A 12,310-nucleotide genomic window follows, 5' to 3' on the forward strand; every position below is an offset into this window, starting at 1 on the left:
TCTTTTTTTATTTATTTTCGTTTCATAACTATGTAAAAATATTTTATGAAATTTTTAACTTTTTCAGAGGTTGCCAGCAAACAGCATCAAAGTGGCATTTTATCACTGCTCTGAGGTAAGCTTTATAAATATATATATTAAAAAAAAATTAATTTATACCATGAACAGTTTCTATTAAATTCGCTACGTAGTTTGTAACACTCCGAAAGAAAAATCGTCACCGATAATATATGTAACTGACCAGCATGATGAGCAAAGTCGATTAGCTATGCCTGTCTATCTGTCCGTCGATATATACGCGAACTAGTCTCTCAGTTCACAAGATATCGATCTGACATTATGCACACGTTCTTTTTACTCCACAATTTGAGCTACCGATATTATATATTATATAGCTGCTCTACAAACTGAACGATTGAAATTAAGACCTTCGATGGCAAACTATTTTATTTGACGAGATATTTTCACCAAATTTGGCACAGATCATTGTCTGAAAAAATGTTCAGATCAGACGACTATAACACTTAGCTGCCGTACAAACTGGACAATTCAAAATAAAGATTCTTTTACAACTCACGTTTTCAATATTCGGGCCACTCATAACCTTAAAACTCTTTCACTCATACTTTTGCAAATATTTCTGTACATTATTTACGAGGTCCATCACAGACATATATTCAAATTTATTAATGTTATACCTTAATGTGCCATTGGAGTTCACAAAGAAATTTTAACCATATAACGAAATTGCGGAGCATATATTTTCGGATATCGTACGAGGTGTGTTCAAAAAGTATCGCGAATTTTGTGTTTTTTCAAAAATTATTTATTTATTCATGAATATCTATTTTGACCCCTTCCAAGTAATCCCCATGAGATATTATACACTTGTGCCAACGGTTTTTCCAATCTTCGAAGCACTTCAAAAATCATTTTTTTTTATCTTCTTCAGCTCCTCCTTCGATGCCGCCTTTATCTCGTCAAGAAAAGCGTAACGTCGTCCTTTCATGGGCCTCTTCAGTTTAGGGAACAAGAAAAAGTCACAGGGTGCCAGATCTGGGGAATACGGTGGCTGCGGCATCATTAGTGTGTTGTTTTTGGCCAAAAAGTCGCACACAAGCAACGATGTTACGTTATCGCGTTATCGTGGTGCAAAAGCCAATTTTTGTTCTTCCACAAATCCGGGCGTTTCTGGCGGATTGCTTCGCGCAAATTGCGCATAAGTTGCCAATCGATATTTTTAGGTCCTCAGCAACTTCTCTAACGGTGATTCGACGATTGGCCAATACCATTTTCTCCACTTCATTAATTTTTTCGTCTGTTGTTGAAGTGGCGTCCGCACGCTCTTCGTCGTTCACATCTTCTCGGCCTTCTGAGAACATTTTGTACCACCGATAAACGTTGCTTCAGTCCAAGGTAGCTTCTCCTGTATGCCACAGTCAACATTCGGAATGCATCCGCGCACTTAATTTCGTTTTTCACACAAAATTTGATACAGGTTCTTTAATCCATTTTTTTGAATAGGTAAAAATCGAAGACGATCCAAAACACGTGCAAGCAAAGTAGCTGTCAACAATTAAATGAACATTCTAAATGGCCGAGCTTGTTGGCATAAGTGAGAGACATGAGTGCCAACATACCCCACAAAAAGTTCGAAATTCGAATATACGTAACCCGCGAAAATTCAAAATTCGCGATACTTTTTGAACACACCTCGTATATTAAGGAAATACCACCTGTGTTTTTTTGTGAGTATGATCATCTTCAAATCGTTATATATTCATTGTTTTTCTTTGTTTAATCGCAGATATCTTTAGGATATCGTTATTTCCTTCTAAGGTTAGAAATATGTTAAATTGGGTTATATTGGCCGGCTGTTACTCCACACATGCAACCACTGGTCTTTAGTAATATCAGATGGAGATACAGTTTATTTTAAGCTTTTGATACTTCATCTAGTCCCTTGAACTGATAAGCCCTCAAATATCTAAAGCGTTATCTAGATAAGACTGGCCAGAAGTACGGGAGGTTGGATCCCCTTTCATCGGTCTTTTCAAGGAGGGAAACTAACAAAAGTCCGGGGGTCACATCTGGGCTGTAGGACGGCTGCGGAAGCGTTGTGATGTCGGCCTTGGTTAGCTAGCTGTGCACAAGGAAAGTGATGTGAGGCGCGATGTCCCTTCGTTTGAGTCTCCTGAGGACTTTCACCTAAAACTTGGCGTTGACGGTTTGTCCAGGGGGAACAAATTCATGGTGGACGATGCCTTTGATGTCTGAAAAGACAATGAGCATTTTTTTCACTTTGGATTTGCTTATTCATCAGCGAACTCTTCCTGGCCCTCCAAAAAGGCCAGGTGCCACCGAAGCACACCACATCTTGCTAAAGCAAGGGGTAAGCCTGCTTGATCAAATCAAACGACTCTGTCGCAGATTTACATATTTTCATGCAGACTTTAATCGTTTACCTCTGCTCTAACGAACGCTGCACTTTCAGTTTGCAAAAATGTTCGTTCTGACTCTCCAGGTGCTCGGAGACAACTGACCAGCCGCTCGAATCCAGGCCAGCACTCTAACGAATCCAGTCGGTACGGGCGCACACGAAAATCTGTCTTAGCTACTGACTCCTTGCTTCTAAAACCATTTAACTGACATAATACTATGTGAGATTATTGCCGTCTGTCTATCGACGTCTATATTGATCTTTTGCATGTTGTTCCCTTGCAGTTTTTCTTATCGCAAAGAGTTCCGCTAGGAAGATACAGTGGTATTTCGGAATCTTGCAAGGTTGAAGGGGATTTGAGATACTTAAGCAAAAAATTTTAATAAAATGCTTGCTCGTATCTGCAACTAAGCTTTACTCGCTAAATATATGTAAACAAATAAGTATATATACATAGTCACCATCATATATGTATATAAACATATATACACATATCTTCTTCTTAAGAATATAATAATATACACATATACCTATACAATATTTGCGCATGTTCCAATGGAGACAATTGTTACACGTTACCGTAGTAAGTATTTATTTGTGCTTAATAATGTTTTCGCTGCAGAATTTTCCCAGAATACCCCGAGGTTGTTGACATTCACAAAGAAAATCGCAAACAAGGTAAGAGAGCCAAAAGCCACGTTATCACCAGCGCCATCGTCAGTTGCGAAAACGTTGAACTTTTATTGAAAACCTTGCACGATTGAGTAAACAAACAATGATGCTGGTGACGACAGCATGTCGCCTAACACCACCCACAAACCGCTGCCGACTCTGCCACATCCCATGAGCAACAGTCTCTAATGACGACCACAGGCAAATCATCTAGAGACCACGTACCCACACACACACACACACACACAATCGTCGTAAGACACACGCCTGCAATTCGCAGAGATTACGGTGCACAAACCACCACGAAAGCCATCAATGTCGACGCTTCTGCTGACTGGTCTAGCGCTGGGGCAGCCACTATGTTGTGAGTTCTCCGCAGACGATTGACATGTCTGGTGGCCATTAAACTTGGCAACAACTGCTAGATGTCCTAACATGTGCTGGTGCGCGTGTGGAGCTAGAATGTGTGAGTTCGCAGTTTGTGTGTCTATCGCTTTGTAAAAAAGTGTGTTTGCTCAGACGGAAAGCTGCTGAACTGGTAGCAGAGCTCTAGTAGTTTTCCATTGGTTTGTTTACCTGAATGCCCGAAAGGTAATAGAGAGAACACATGGCTTTCATCATAATATTTCGCCGCAATCGTTGACCTCTGTTTCCGCTTCGACGGCACTGCAGTCGGAGATATTGACGCGTTGCTACTTTTTTATTCTAATTCAGCGGCCGAGGTTAGGCAGACGTCGTGCGGTATGGGAATTTCAGAAACTCTACGTAGAAACGCATACCATAGATGCTGTGCAAACAAACAGCCAAGTGCACATGGGGTTAGTGTACTTTGAGGAATGTTCAAAGCGCCCCAAACTTATTTACTCACTAGTAGCAAGTGCATGTGACTACGCATTTACATATGTATGTGCCTATGTGTATGTTCCAAGGTAATTGACAAGTTAAGGTGGTGGGTTGGTTCACAAGGGAGTAGGACATCAATAGGTCCTTTGCGTTCGCGAGTGGTAACCAAATTAAGCATTATTCAGTAACTCAATGGATTTGAAAAAATCTAAATCTTCTCTATCTTAAGTTGGAGCATTGGTAGCTGTGGAATATATTTCGTCTCAACCGGTTGAAAACTGGGCATTAGCAAAGATAACGCTTCATCCTTCTTCGCGCATGCATGCCCTACATTTCGCCGAATTCACCTGCCTCATTTTCTGAAGATGGGATCTTAAGGGAAGGTGCCCGGTGATGACCCCTACAATATTACTAAGTTCCCTTTTCTTTAAAACTATAAGCTTTTTGGTCTGTCCATCATCATCACCCCAAAGTAACTCTGTGGAATGCCCTGTATTACTAATGTGTCTAGACCTGAGGTGTTCCTCAAGTTTGGCGGCTGAAAACTCAATTGTCCTAAGGTAGCCAACACTTTTGCCTTTTATCCCTACATGACTCAGATAATATTAACCGTTTTACTTACTGAGAGTCTAGTTATCGTCTGCTTGCATAACCTAATAATGCCAATTTAGCTTAAGTTCATTAACAAGATCGAATAGTCATGCTCATCTTGCTTCCTATAGCCAAAAAGCATGTCTCGGATGGCCGCATACTTCACTTGAATATCGATTGACCAGAACCTTTGTTGGTGTAGAAGCAATCGCGGTCGATACAGCATTTGCTTGCTTTGATGTAAAAGTATGGAAACCTATTCAACCGTCATCCGAAGGAGTTTCAGTATTCTTTCGTGAACATGAACGCAATATGTATCCACCGGTATACGGTCCAAAGGATAGTCGAAACAGTAGACTTTACGCGGAACCTGCTCTGAAGAAGGCGTAGACTGTACTATCGCCTATTAAGAGAGGAGCAGGGATTTACTTATTGTGATGATTCGACGCCGAATTGCATTCATGTTCTATTTTGTGAAGATAAAAGTGCTTTTCCACTATGACAACGCACTGACTTAGACCCGCCCTATAGTTTCGGCCAAATTGGCTGCTTCAGTCATCTTATTCTGTAGGTTTGGAACCCGGCTGATTTTCTTTTGTTTCCAAAATTCAAATAGTTACTCGTCGGACAGAATTTTAAGTGAAATAATGACAATCGGAGGCTTACTTTGAAGTCCTCTACAAAACATTTTTTTCAAAAAAATTTAAGAAGTAAAAACCCAACTTTTATAGAAATCCTTGTCTGTATATACGCGAACTAGTTGAGATATCACTCCGAAATTTTGCGCAAATTTTTTTTCTCCTCAGGAGGTTTCTCATTTGGAAGAACCGCCGATATCGAACTCCGCTAGCATACAGCTGTCATACAAACTGAGCGATCGGAATCAAATGCTTGTAAGAAAAACTTTTTTATTTGACACGACATCCTGATGAAATTTAGTTAACTTCGAAACCAATGGTAATAATTTGCGAAGAATTTTTTAACATCGGATATATAGCATATTGCTGTCATACAAACTGAATAATCAAAACATTTAACTGACAAGATATCTTCACGAAATTTTGACAAGGATCATTAACCAAGGCAACGTTAGAATTTGTGAAGAAATTATTAAAATAGGATAACTGTAATATATAGCTATCATACAAATGAAAATTGTTTTTCCCAGAGTAATCATTCATACTGATTGACCGAAATGTCAGTCAGTGACAGTTGCTGCTGTCATTCGAATTTTCACAGTATTCCTTACAAATACAAGTAAACAGCCTTTTATAAATAAAACAATTTATTTCGGCCTTTATGCGCCATATATCCAATTTAATTATTCGCTGAAAATATGACAATTTTTATACTAATTATTTTCACATAAAATTTCGTTACTCCGCACCTGACTTCATTATATTTAAATAGTACAATGTTTGCCGTTGAATTACGCCATTTGTGCTTCATCCTGTGGTTCAGCAGATTTCTGATCAGGGCACTTCTCGAGTGCCACAGTTTCTATAACTACAAACACAAAAAAATTTTAGTCAAATATACCTTCTAGTGTTAGTCAAACCTGAACATACCCTCGCCGGTCTCACATTGCTCTGATTCCAACAGACAGGGACTGGCATATTGTTTGTAGGTTTCTCCATTGTATCCACATACAGGATCGTAAATCCTTGTACAAAACCTGGTGCAGTTTTCCGTTTGCGCTGAAACCACTCCAAGCAGAAGCAAACCTAAAATTTTGTTTGAATAATTTTATTAACACAAAATATATTTTTCGATGTCACCAAAAGCCGCTTACCAGTAATTATTAAAGCGATTAATTTCATTGTTTAAATAACAATGCGACACTTCACGCCGACCTAACAAAGGCTGCCAGCAGCTCTGTCTTTTATGTGATTTGCAAGGCAGCTCCACATTCAAACACTGGTGTACCTATGCATACACAGGTATGTATTAATTGCTCAGTGCTAATCAAATATTTAACCATATGGCTACAAAATTATTTTTGCTCTACTTGATTGCTGACAAATTGTTTTTTATTTGTTTGTTCAGCTTAAACATTTCTGAGTTTGCCGTAAGAAAATATTTACTTCAAGCAAATCGTGAGCGCTGTAATAAAAAATAATCTTACGAATAGGCTTGGCGCTGCTTGGAATACTAAAATATAAAACACGTTCCTAGGTATAGCTTGGCTATATTCACTCAAGTTAAACTTTGTATAAAAAAACATTGTTTAAAGCACTCTACATGAACAACACATTTCGGTTTATACTGTTTCTAGGAGCTCTGACGTGCTTCTCGTGCCAGCTGTACGCTCGGCTGTTTGATACTGCCTATTTTTTGCTGTAGCCATGAACCCTTTGATTAGCCTCGTTGATTTATATTCACTCGAAATAAATATTTGCGCATACTTTATTCAAAATAAACCCCTTTCATGTGATCAATAATGACGTCTGCAAATTTTTTTCTGAACACCAAAAAAATTTTCTCGGTTTGAACAGCTTGTTTGCATTTCGGTAATAAATTCATAGCATGGTATAAGTTCGACAAATCAAATTAAAAAAAATAATTAACAGAAAAAACGTCAAACGAAATTTTGTGAAACTTTGTCATGAGTTTTATCGTTCGGTTTGTAAGGCAATCCTCGCTTCACTAATGAGAATTTCCCAAAAATGTGGTCTACGAAACTTAGGCAACATTATTGGTTTAACGGCAGTACATATGATCAATGAAATGATTTTCAGTGGTCAATTTACTTTGGGGCACATTTGAAGATATCAGACATCGCTTTGGGTGCCCTTTCACGTGTCAACGCAATTTCGATATTAGTCAATCCAAAAAGTCTTCCGAGCATACATAAGTTTTGAGGAATTACTCAGCAAATTCGTCAACATATTCTTATTGTATAGAATACAGATCGACGCCAAGGAACCACCTCTGTACTGTTATATAACTCGTGGATATATATGTACATCCATACGTCCGTGTATTGCTCAGAAAACATCTATTTTTTGGGCTCAGAGTAGAACGCAGATAACCTACTAAGCTACTTGCCCTTCCTAAAGTTCATTTTGCCACAATATTAGTAGTTTTTACTGGACATTATCGAATAGGCATTCATTAGGTAAGGCTAAAATTCTTCCATTTTTGGGGATGTGGGATGGAAACATCCAAGCACTTTAGTCTCCATTATCCAGCTATTGCAAGACTGAAGTTGCAACATCTCGACAGTATTGCTTTCGTGCAACCAGAAGACATAGCTGAAACTGATATTAGCCGCTAAAATAAATTTGTGAAAGGCTAAAATAGTTTTGTCGATTTTTAATGGTCTTATGATCTATTATAAAACAGTTTTAGGTAACATAACTTACCGGCATTCTAAGCCTTCGAAGTGAAAACCATGTTAAGATCGATCTCATAACTTAACCTAATTCAACCTAACCTATCACTACTATCACTTAAATTTTTTTAATTGAATACTTGGAATACCGAATATACGGTTTGGATAGTGCAGCGGTAGCATTCCTTCCAGTCCGTCATTTCCATACAAGGGAAATTCAAACGAAATTTTGGAGGATGGATCACTATCAGGTTGGTAAATATGTTTGCAGAATCTGGAAGAATCGCAATAAGACCGTACAATCGAAATGAGTATACTTCTTTGAAGAAAACAGTGTACGGACATCTCCCCTTCAATTGCGTTTGTTTCTAGCAAGATGGAGCAACTGCACATATAGCCAGATCGATTATTGCGGAGCTCCAACGAAAGTTAGAAAATAAATTAATATCAATAAACTTTTCCGCTGGCCCCCAAGGACACCTAACATGACTGCAACAAAGTTTTTATAGAGGGTTATGCCAAGCAAGAGATGCACAAAACAAAAACCAGCAATTTGACTGAACGGAAGAGTTCTTTAAATCCATAATTTAGGCAATCCCCGGCTACTAACTTACAGGCTCCAATGAATAATTTTCTAATTAGGTGTCGCATATGCGTGACTGAGCATGGACGGTATTTACGGTCCATAATTTTTAAAAATAACTAATTATATAAAATAAAATAAAGTTTGCTATACAATGAAATATAATGCATTGATAAAAAAATCATTATATTTTGTTTTTGTAACACGAATCGTGCGCCACTTTGTAAATAATTTATATTAAATTAATTATAATTTTAATTACTCTATTAAACAAAGCTCTGAATTATTCCAAAGTTTGTGGCCATCAAATTCGGTGAAATGTCCCAATTATTGCTAATTTAGAGCAGTTATGCGCTTAAAGAAAAACTCATGTAAAAAACACCGAAACGCAAAAATTTTCACATGAACACACATATGAATAATAGATAGTGGAAGAATTAAGCTCACTTTGTGAACAGCTGCAGAGTTCTCGCTTGAGTGCCCGTTCAAAATATGTGTGTGGCATACTCTTCTTATGCACTCGACTGAAGCTCTGTCTTTCGCTATAACTTTGATAATAATATTCTGTTCAAAGAGCTGTCATCTCATACAAATCACCTGTTAGGTACTGAGTTCAAAACAATTATCGTCCCGTTAACCAAAAAAAGGTCCATGATGGGCGTTAGGAAATGAACTGTAGGCGGCGGGGAGTTAGCGATGACTAACGAGGTCAGTCAAGTATCTGGGTCTCACTTTGGACTTTAGTCTGCGGAGGAAGCAGCTTGTGGATCTAGTCATGGTCAAAGCCACAAAAGCACTCATAGTGTACAATCGCCTGGCTGGGAAATCTTGTGGAACAGTATGAAGAGTAAGAAGTAATATACTAACAGCTCGAAAACACCAGAAGGCATTAGTGCAGGTATCGCTGGACTGCGTGTTAAAATTCCCATACCTCTGTGGAATGCATTTCGAGCACATTAGAAGCAGAAGTCTCTGCTTTAAGTCGGTGTGTAGAGATAAACATCCAAGGCAGCTATCGAAATTAGCCCCATATTCACTTATCGTGAAGCAACACTTAAAGCGATTCCAGCTTACGAGATTAGCGATATTGCTACAGGAGTGAATAGATCGGCTGAATGTCCTCTCAGTTTGCAATCAAGTGCAACTCATCTGGGTGCCAGGTTATAAGGATATGCCGACAATGAACTGGCTGACGTGGTTAATCTGGCTGCAGCTGCAGTTGGTAGAACCTTATAGGGAGGTTAATCCCCATACCATGAAAGATCTGCTCCTTAAGGAGGAGAGAGTAAGTAAAGAAAATTATTGGAAAGAACTCACAGAAATACACTGGGAGAATTTGTTAATGAGTGCTTACAACCGTACTAGATTTAAAAGTGCAATCAACCTCCCGAGACACAAATTTCGGCTCAATGTGACATTTTACATTCAGCACTGCAAGCTTAAAAAGTACCTATCATATTAATAGCATCTTATGCAAAGTGCCGGTTCTGGGTGAGCACAATAGACCTTCGATCGCGGTGCACACCTCAATTTATTTTTTTCAACTATCTATCATACCGAACTAGTAATTATCAGATTCAAGCAAAACTGGGCTCTTGGACAAACCCAGTCATGCACACTCCTTCGTAATCTTCGGAACTGCTTGATTCTTCCAGTTTTCATACACATTAAAGCTTTATATACATAATACAATATATTGATATTTTGATTCAAAATGATAGGCTACTGAGCCAATCTCCTAAGCCATCATTTTCAAACGGGTTACGACAAGCGGTGAGTTCTTTAGGAACTGGTGCTAATGAAACAAAATACAAAGTGGATTCGAATCATAGTATTTGCTTTCAAAAAATGTAAATTTTACAGTTAAAAGTTCGTTGGTTACGTGCGACAGTTCGCGAGTGTGAAACTCACCCGATCTGAAAAATTTATTTTTGAGAGAAAAGCTTAACATGATGAATATGATTGACGCACACGTTTCGACACTACAATGGACAGTGGCCAATATTTTCTGTAAAAAGTCATCAATATGAACTCAGATCCACAAATTCCCGGTCTAGGAATTTAAAAGTTATAGACCGATTGAGCCTTTTTCTACAGATGATATAGTGTACCTCGGAGACAGTGGTCACTGTTGCTTCATTTACTTATTGTAAAGTGAAAAAATCAGTTATAATTTAAAATTATATTATGTTGAGCTGTGGGCGTCGTTCTTGTCTGATTTCACCGATTTTGTAAAATTAAGAAGCAGAAAAAACAACAAAATAAAATTTTGGTAAAAATGGTCGGGTAGGTTCTGAGATGAAAGAATCAATGGATTTTTAGAGATAATACTTCGGTAAGCAGATAATTTCACGTTTTGGGCCGGTCGATTGACCACCAAGAGCGTGTGATATCTCACCGTTAGACTTTTTCCAGTGGAGATGCGTAAAGTCTAAAGTCTATGCTGACAATCCCTTCGATTCAGGTCTTGGAGCAAAACGAAATGCTCGAACGAGTCAACGAAAATTTGACTCAACGGATAGACCATCTGAGACGTAGCCGCGATCAACATTTGGAAAAGATAATTTTCGAAAAATAAATGCCAAAGAATGCGCTCTATAAAGGTAAGAATGATTAACCTCAATTTGTACTCATTACAGGGCATCGTTCGAACGGATGGACAGCCGTCCAGTATTCAACCCTTAAGCGAGCAAAACTGTGGCAACTTATTGTAGGAACTTAAAACTGACTTTATAAAAACCAAGTACTGGCCTAACTCCTTTAATTTTGCTTTTTATTGCTTTGGAAAATTCCACTTTAGCATGACTCCCAATCTCTTTAGTCGACGGGCGTGCTTGATGTAATGCCAGTGCTTAACTCTAGGAATAGCGCAACAATTGCAGCATATGCAAGTTATTCAAATATATTTCCTGTTTGCAACCGCATTTCTATTCGAATATTTGCTTTTCAAAAAATATTCCTGCTTAAGTGCTTTTATTTGGCACCAGCTCCAAAACTAAAACTCTTACCAGTGAATTACTGTAAGCAAGAATTCTACTTCCTGGCATTTGTCACATGCAACTCGGAATGATTGCTTTCGGTGATACTTTACCCCGCTCTCCGCCTTTGTGGCAACATTTTTGCACAATTTGTCGACCTCAACTAACAAACGCCTTGTATCCACTCGCAAAATTTCAACACATTTTATTTATTCCATAATTTGGTTGCGCATACGCCAGCGCACACCGTACCACGACCAACCGGCTGCCCACCTTTAAGCATTTATGCAGCACAGAACACATGAAAATGACAGCTACGCAGCAATACAAATGCCACGCACGCTTCTAAGCTCGTGGTCCTTTTGGCAAATGGAAAAAAAATTTCCAGTGAACTCGCTGCCGTATGAGTGTATACTAATCTATTCCCGTCGGAGCATTGCCGTGCTGGCAAACACATGTGCGCACGTGAGTGGCGGCTTTGGACCACTTCTCGATATCAAGAGTTTGTGTTGGCACAATTGCGATCCCTTTTCAATGAAAATAAAAGGAAATACTTATGAATGCATATTTTTCAGACGCGCGCGTGTGTGGGTGCTTGCGTGCGTGTTGTGCGAACTTCCATTTCTTGTCTTTTCATGTGTGGTTTTATGCAAAAATGTCGTCTTTGTAGCTGCGCACAGCCACACACGCGCGCACTTGGTGCCATCTGTTCCGGTCACACACTGGCTGCTCTTCTACACAAGCTCCGGCGCGAGCAAATCATCCTTCTGCCATTTGTGTGTGTGTGTGTATAAGGCGCTGCTCCTTTACTCCGCCGCTCGCTCGGCGCTTTTCATTTATGTGCGCATATTCTTTATTACGGTTACTGC

The 12,310-nt window shown here is 38.9% G+C and overlaps 2 protein-coding genes across 5 annotated transcripts in view; one reads left to right on the forward strand and one right to left on the reverse strand.

The window, feature by feature from the left end:
* LOC120777186 overlaps positions 1–12,310 on the forward strand; it is a 181,052-nt gene that overhangs the window by 29,851 nt on the left and 138,891 nt on the right. For all 4 annotated transcript variants that reach the window (XM_040108352.1, XM_040108353.1, XM_040108354.1 and 1 more), the window contains exon 2: positions 68–115. The gene's annotated coding sequence lies outside the window, so the exon portion shown is untranslated. The remainder of the gene's footprint in view (positions 1–67; positions 116–12,310) is intronic.
* On the reverse strand, positions 5,976–6,366 carry LOC120777150 (enhancer of split M1 protein). Its single transcript, XM_040108295.1, has 3 exons — positions 6,339–6,366; positions 6,115–6,270; positions 5,976–6,052 (listed from the first exon to the last, which is right to left on the reverse strand). The coding sequence occupies exons 1-3, from the start codon at positions 6,364–6,366 to the stop codon at positions 5,976–5,978; spliced, it is 261 nt and encodes an 86-aa protein (XP_039964229.1).

This window comes from Bactrocera tryoni, chromosome 5, assembly GCF_016617805.1.
Source record: "Bactrocera tryoni isolate S06 chromosome 5, CSIRO_BtryS06_freeze2, whole genome shotgun sequence".
Lineage (NCBI taxonomy): Eukaryota > Metazoa > Arthropoda > Insecta > Diptera > Tephritidae > Bactrocera > Bactrocera tryoni.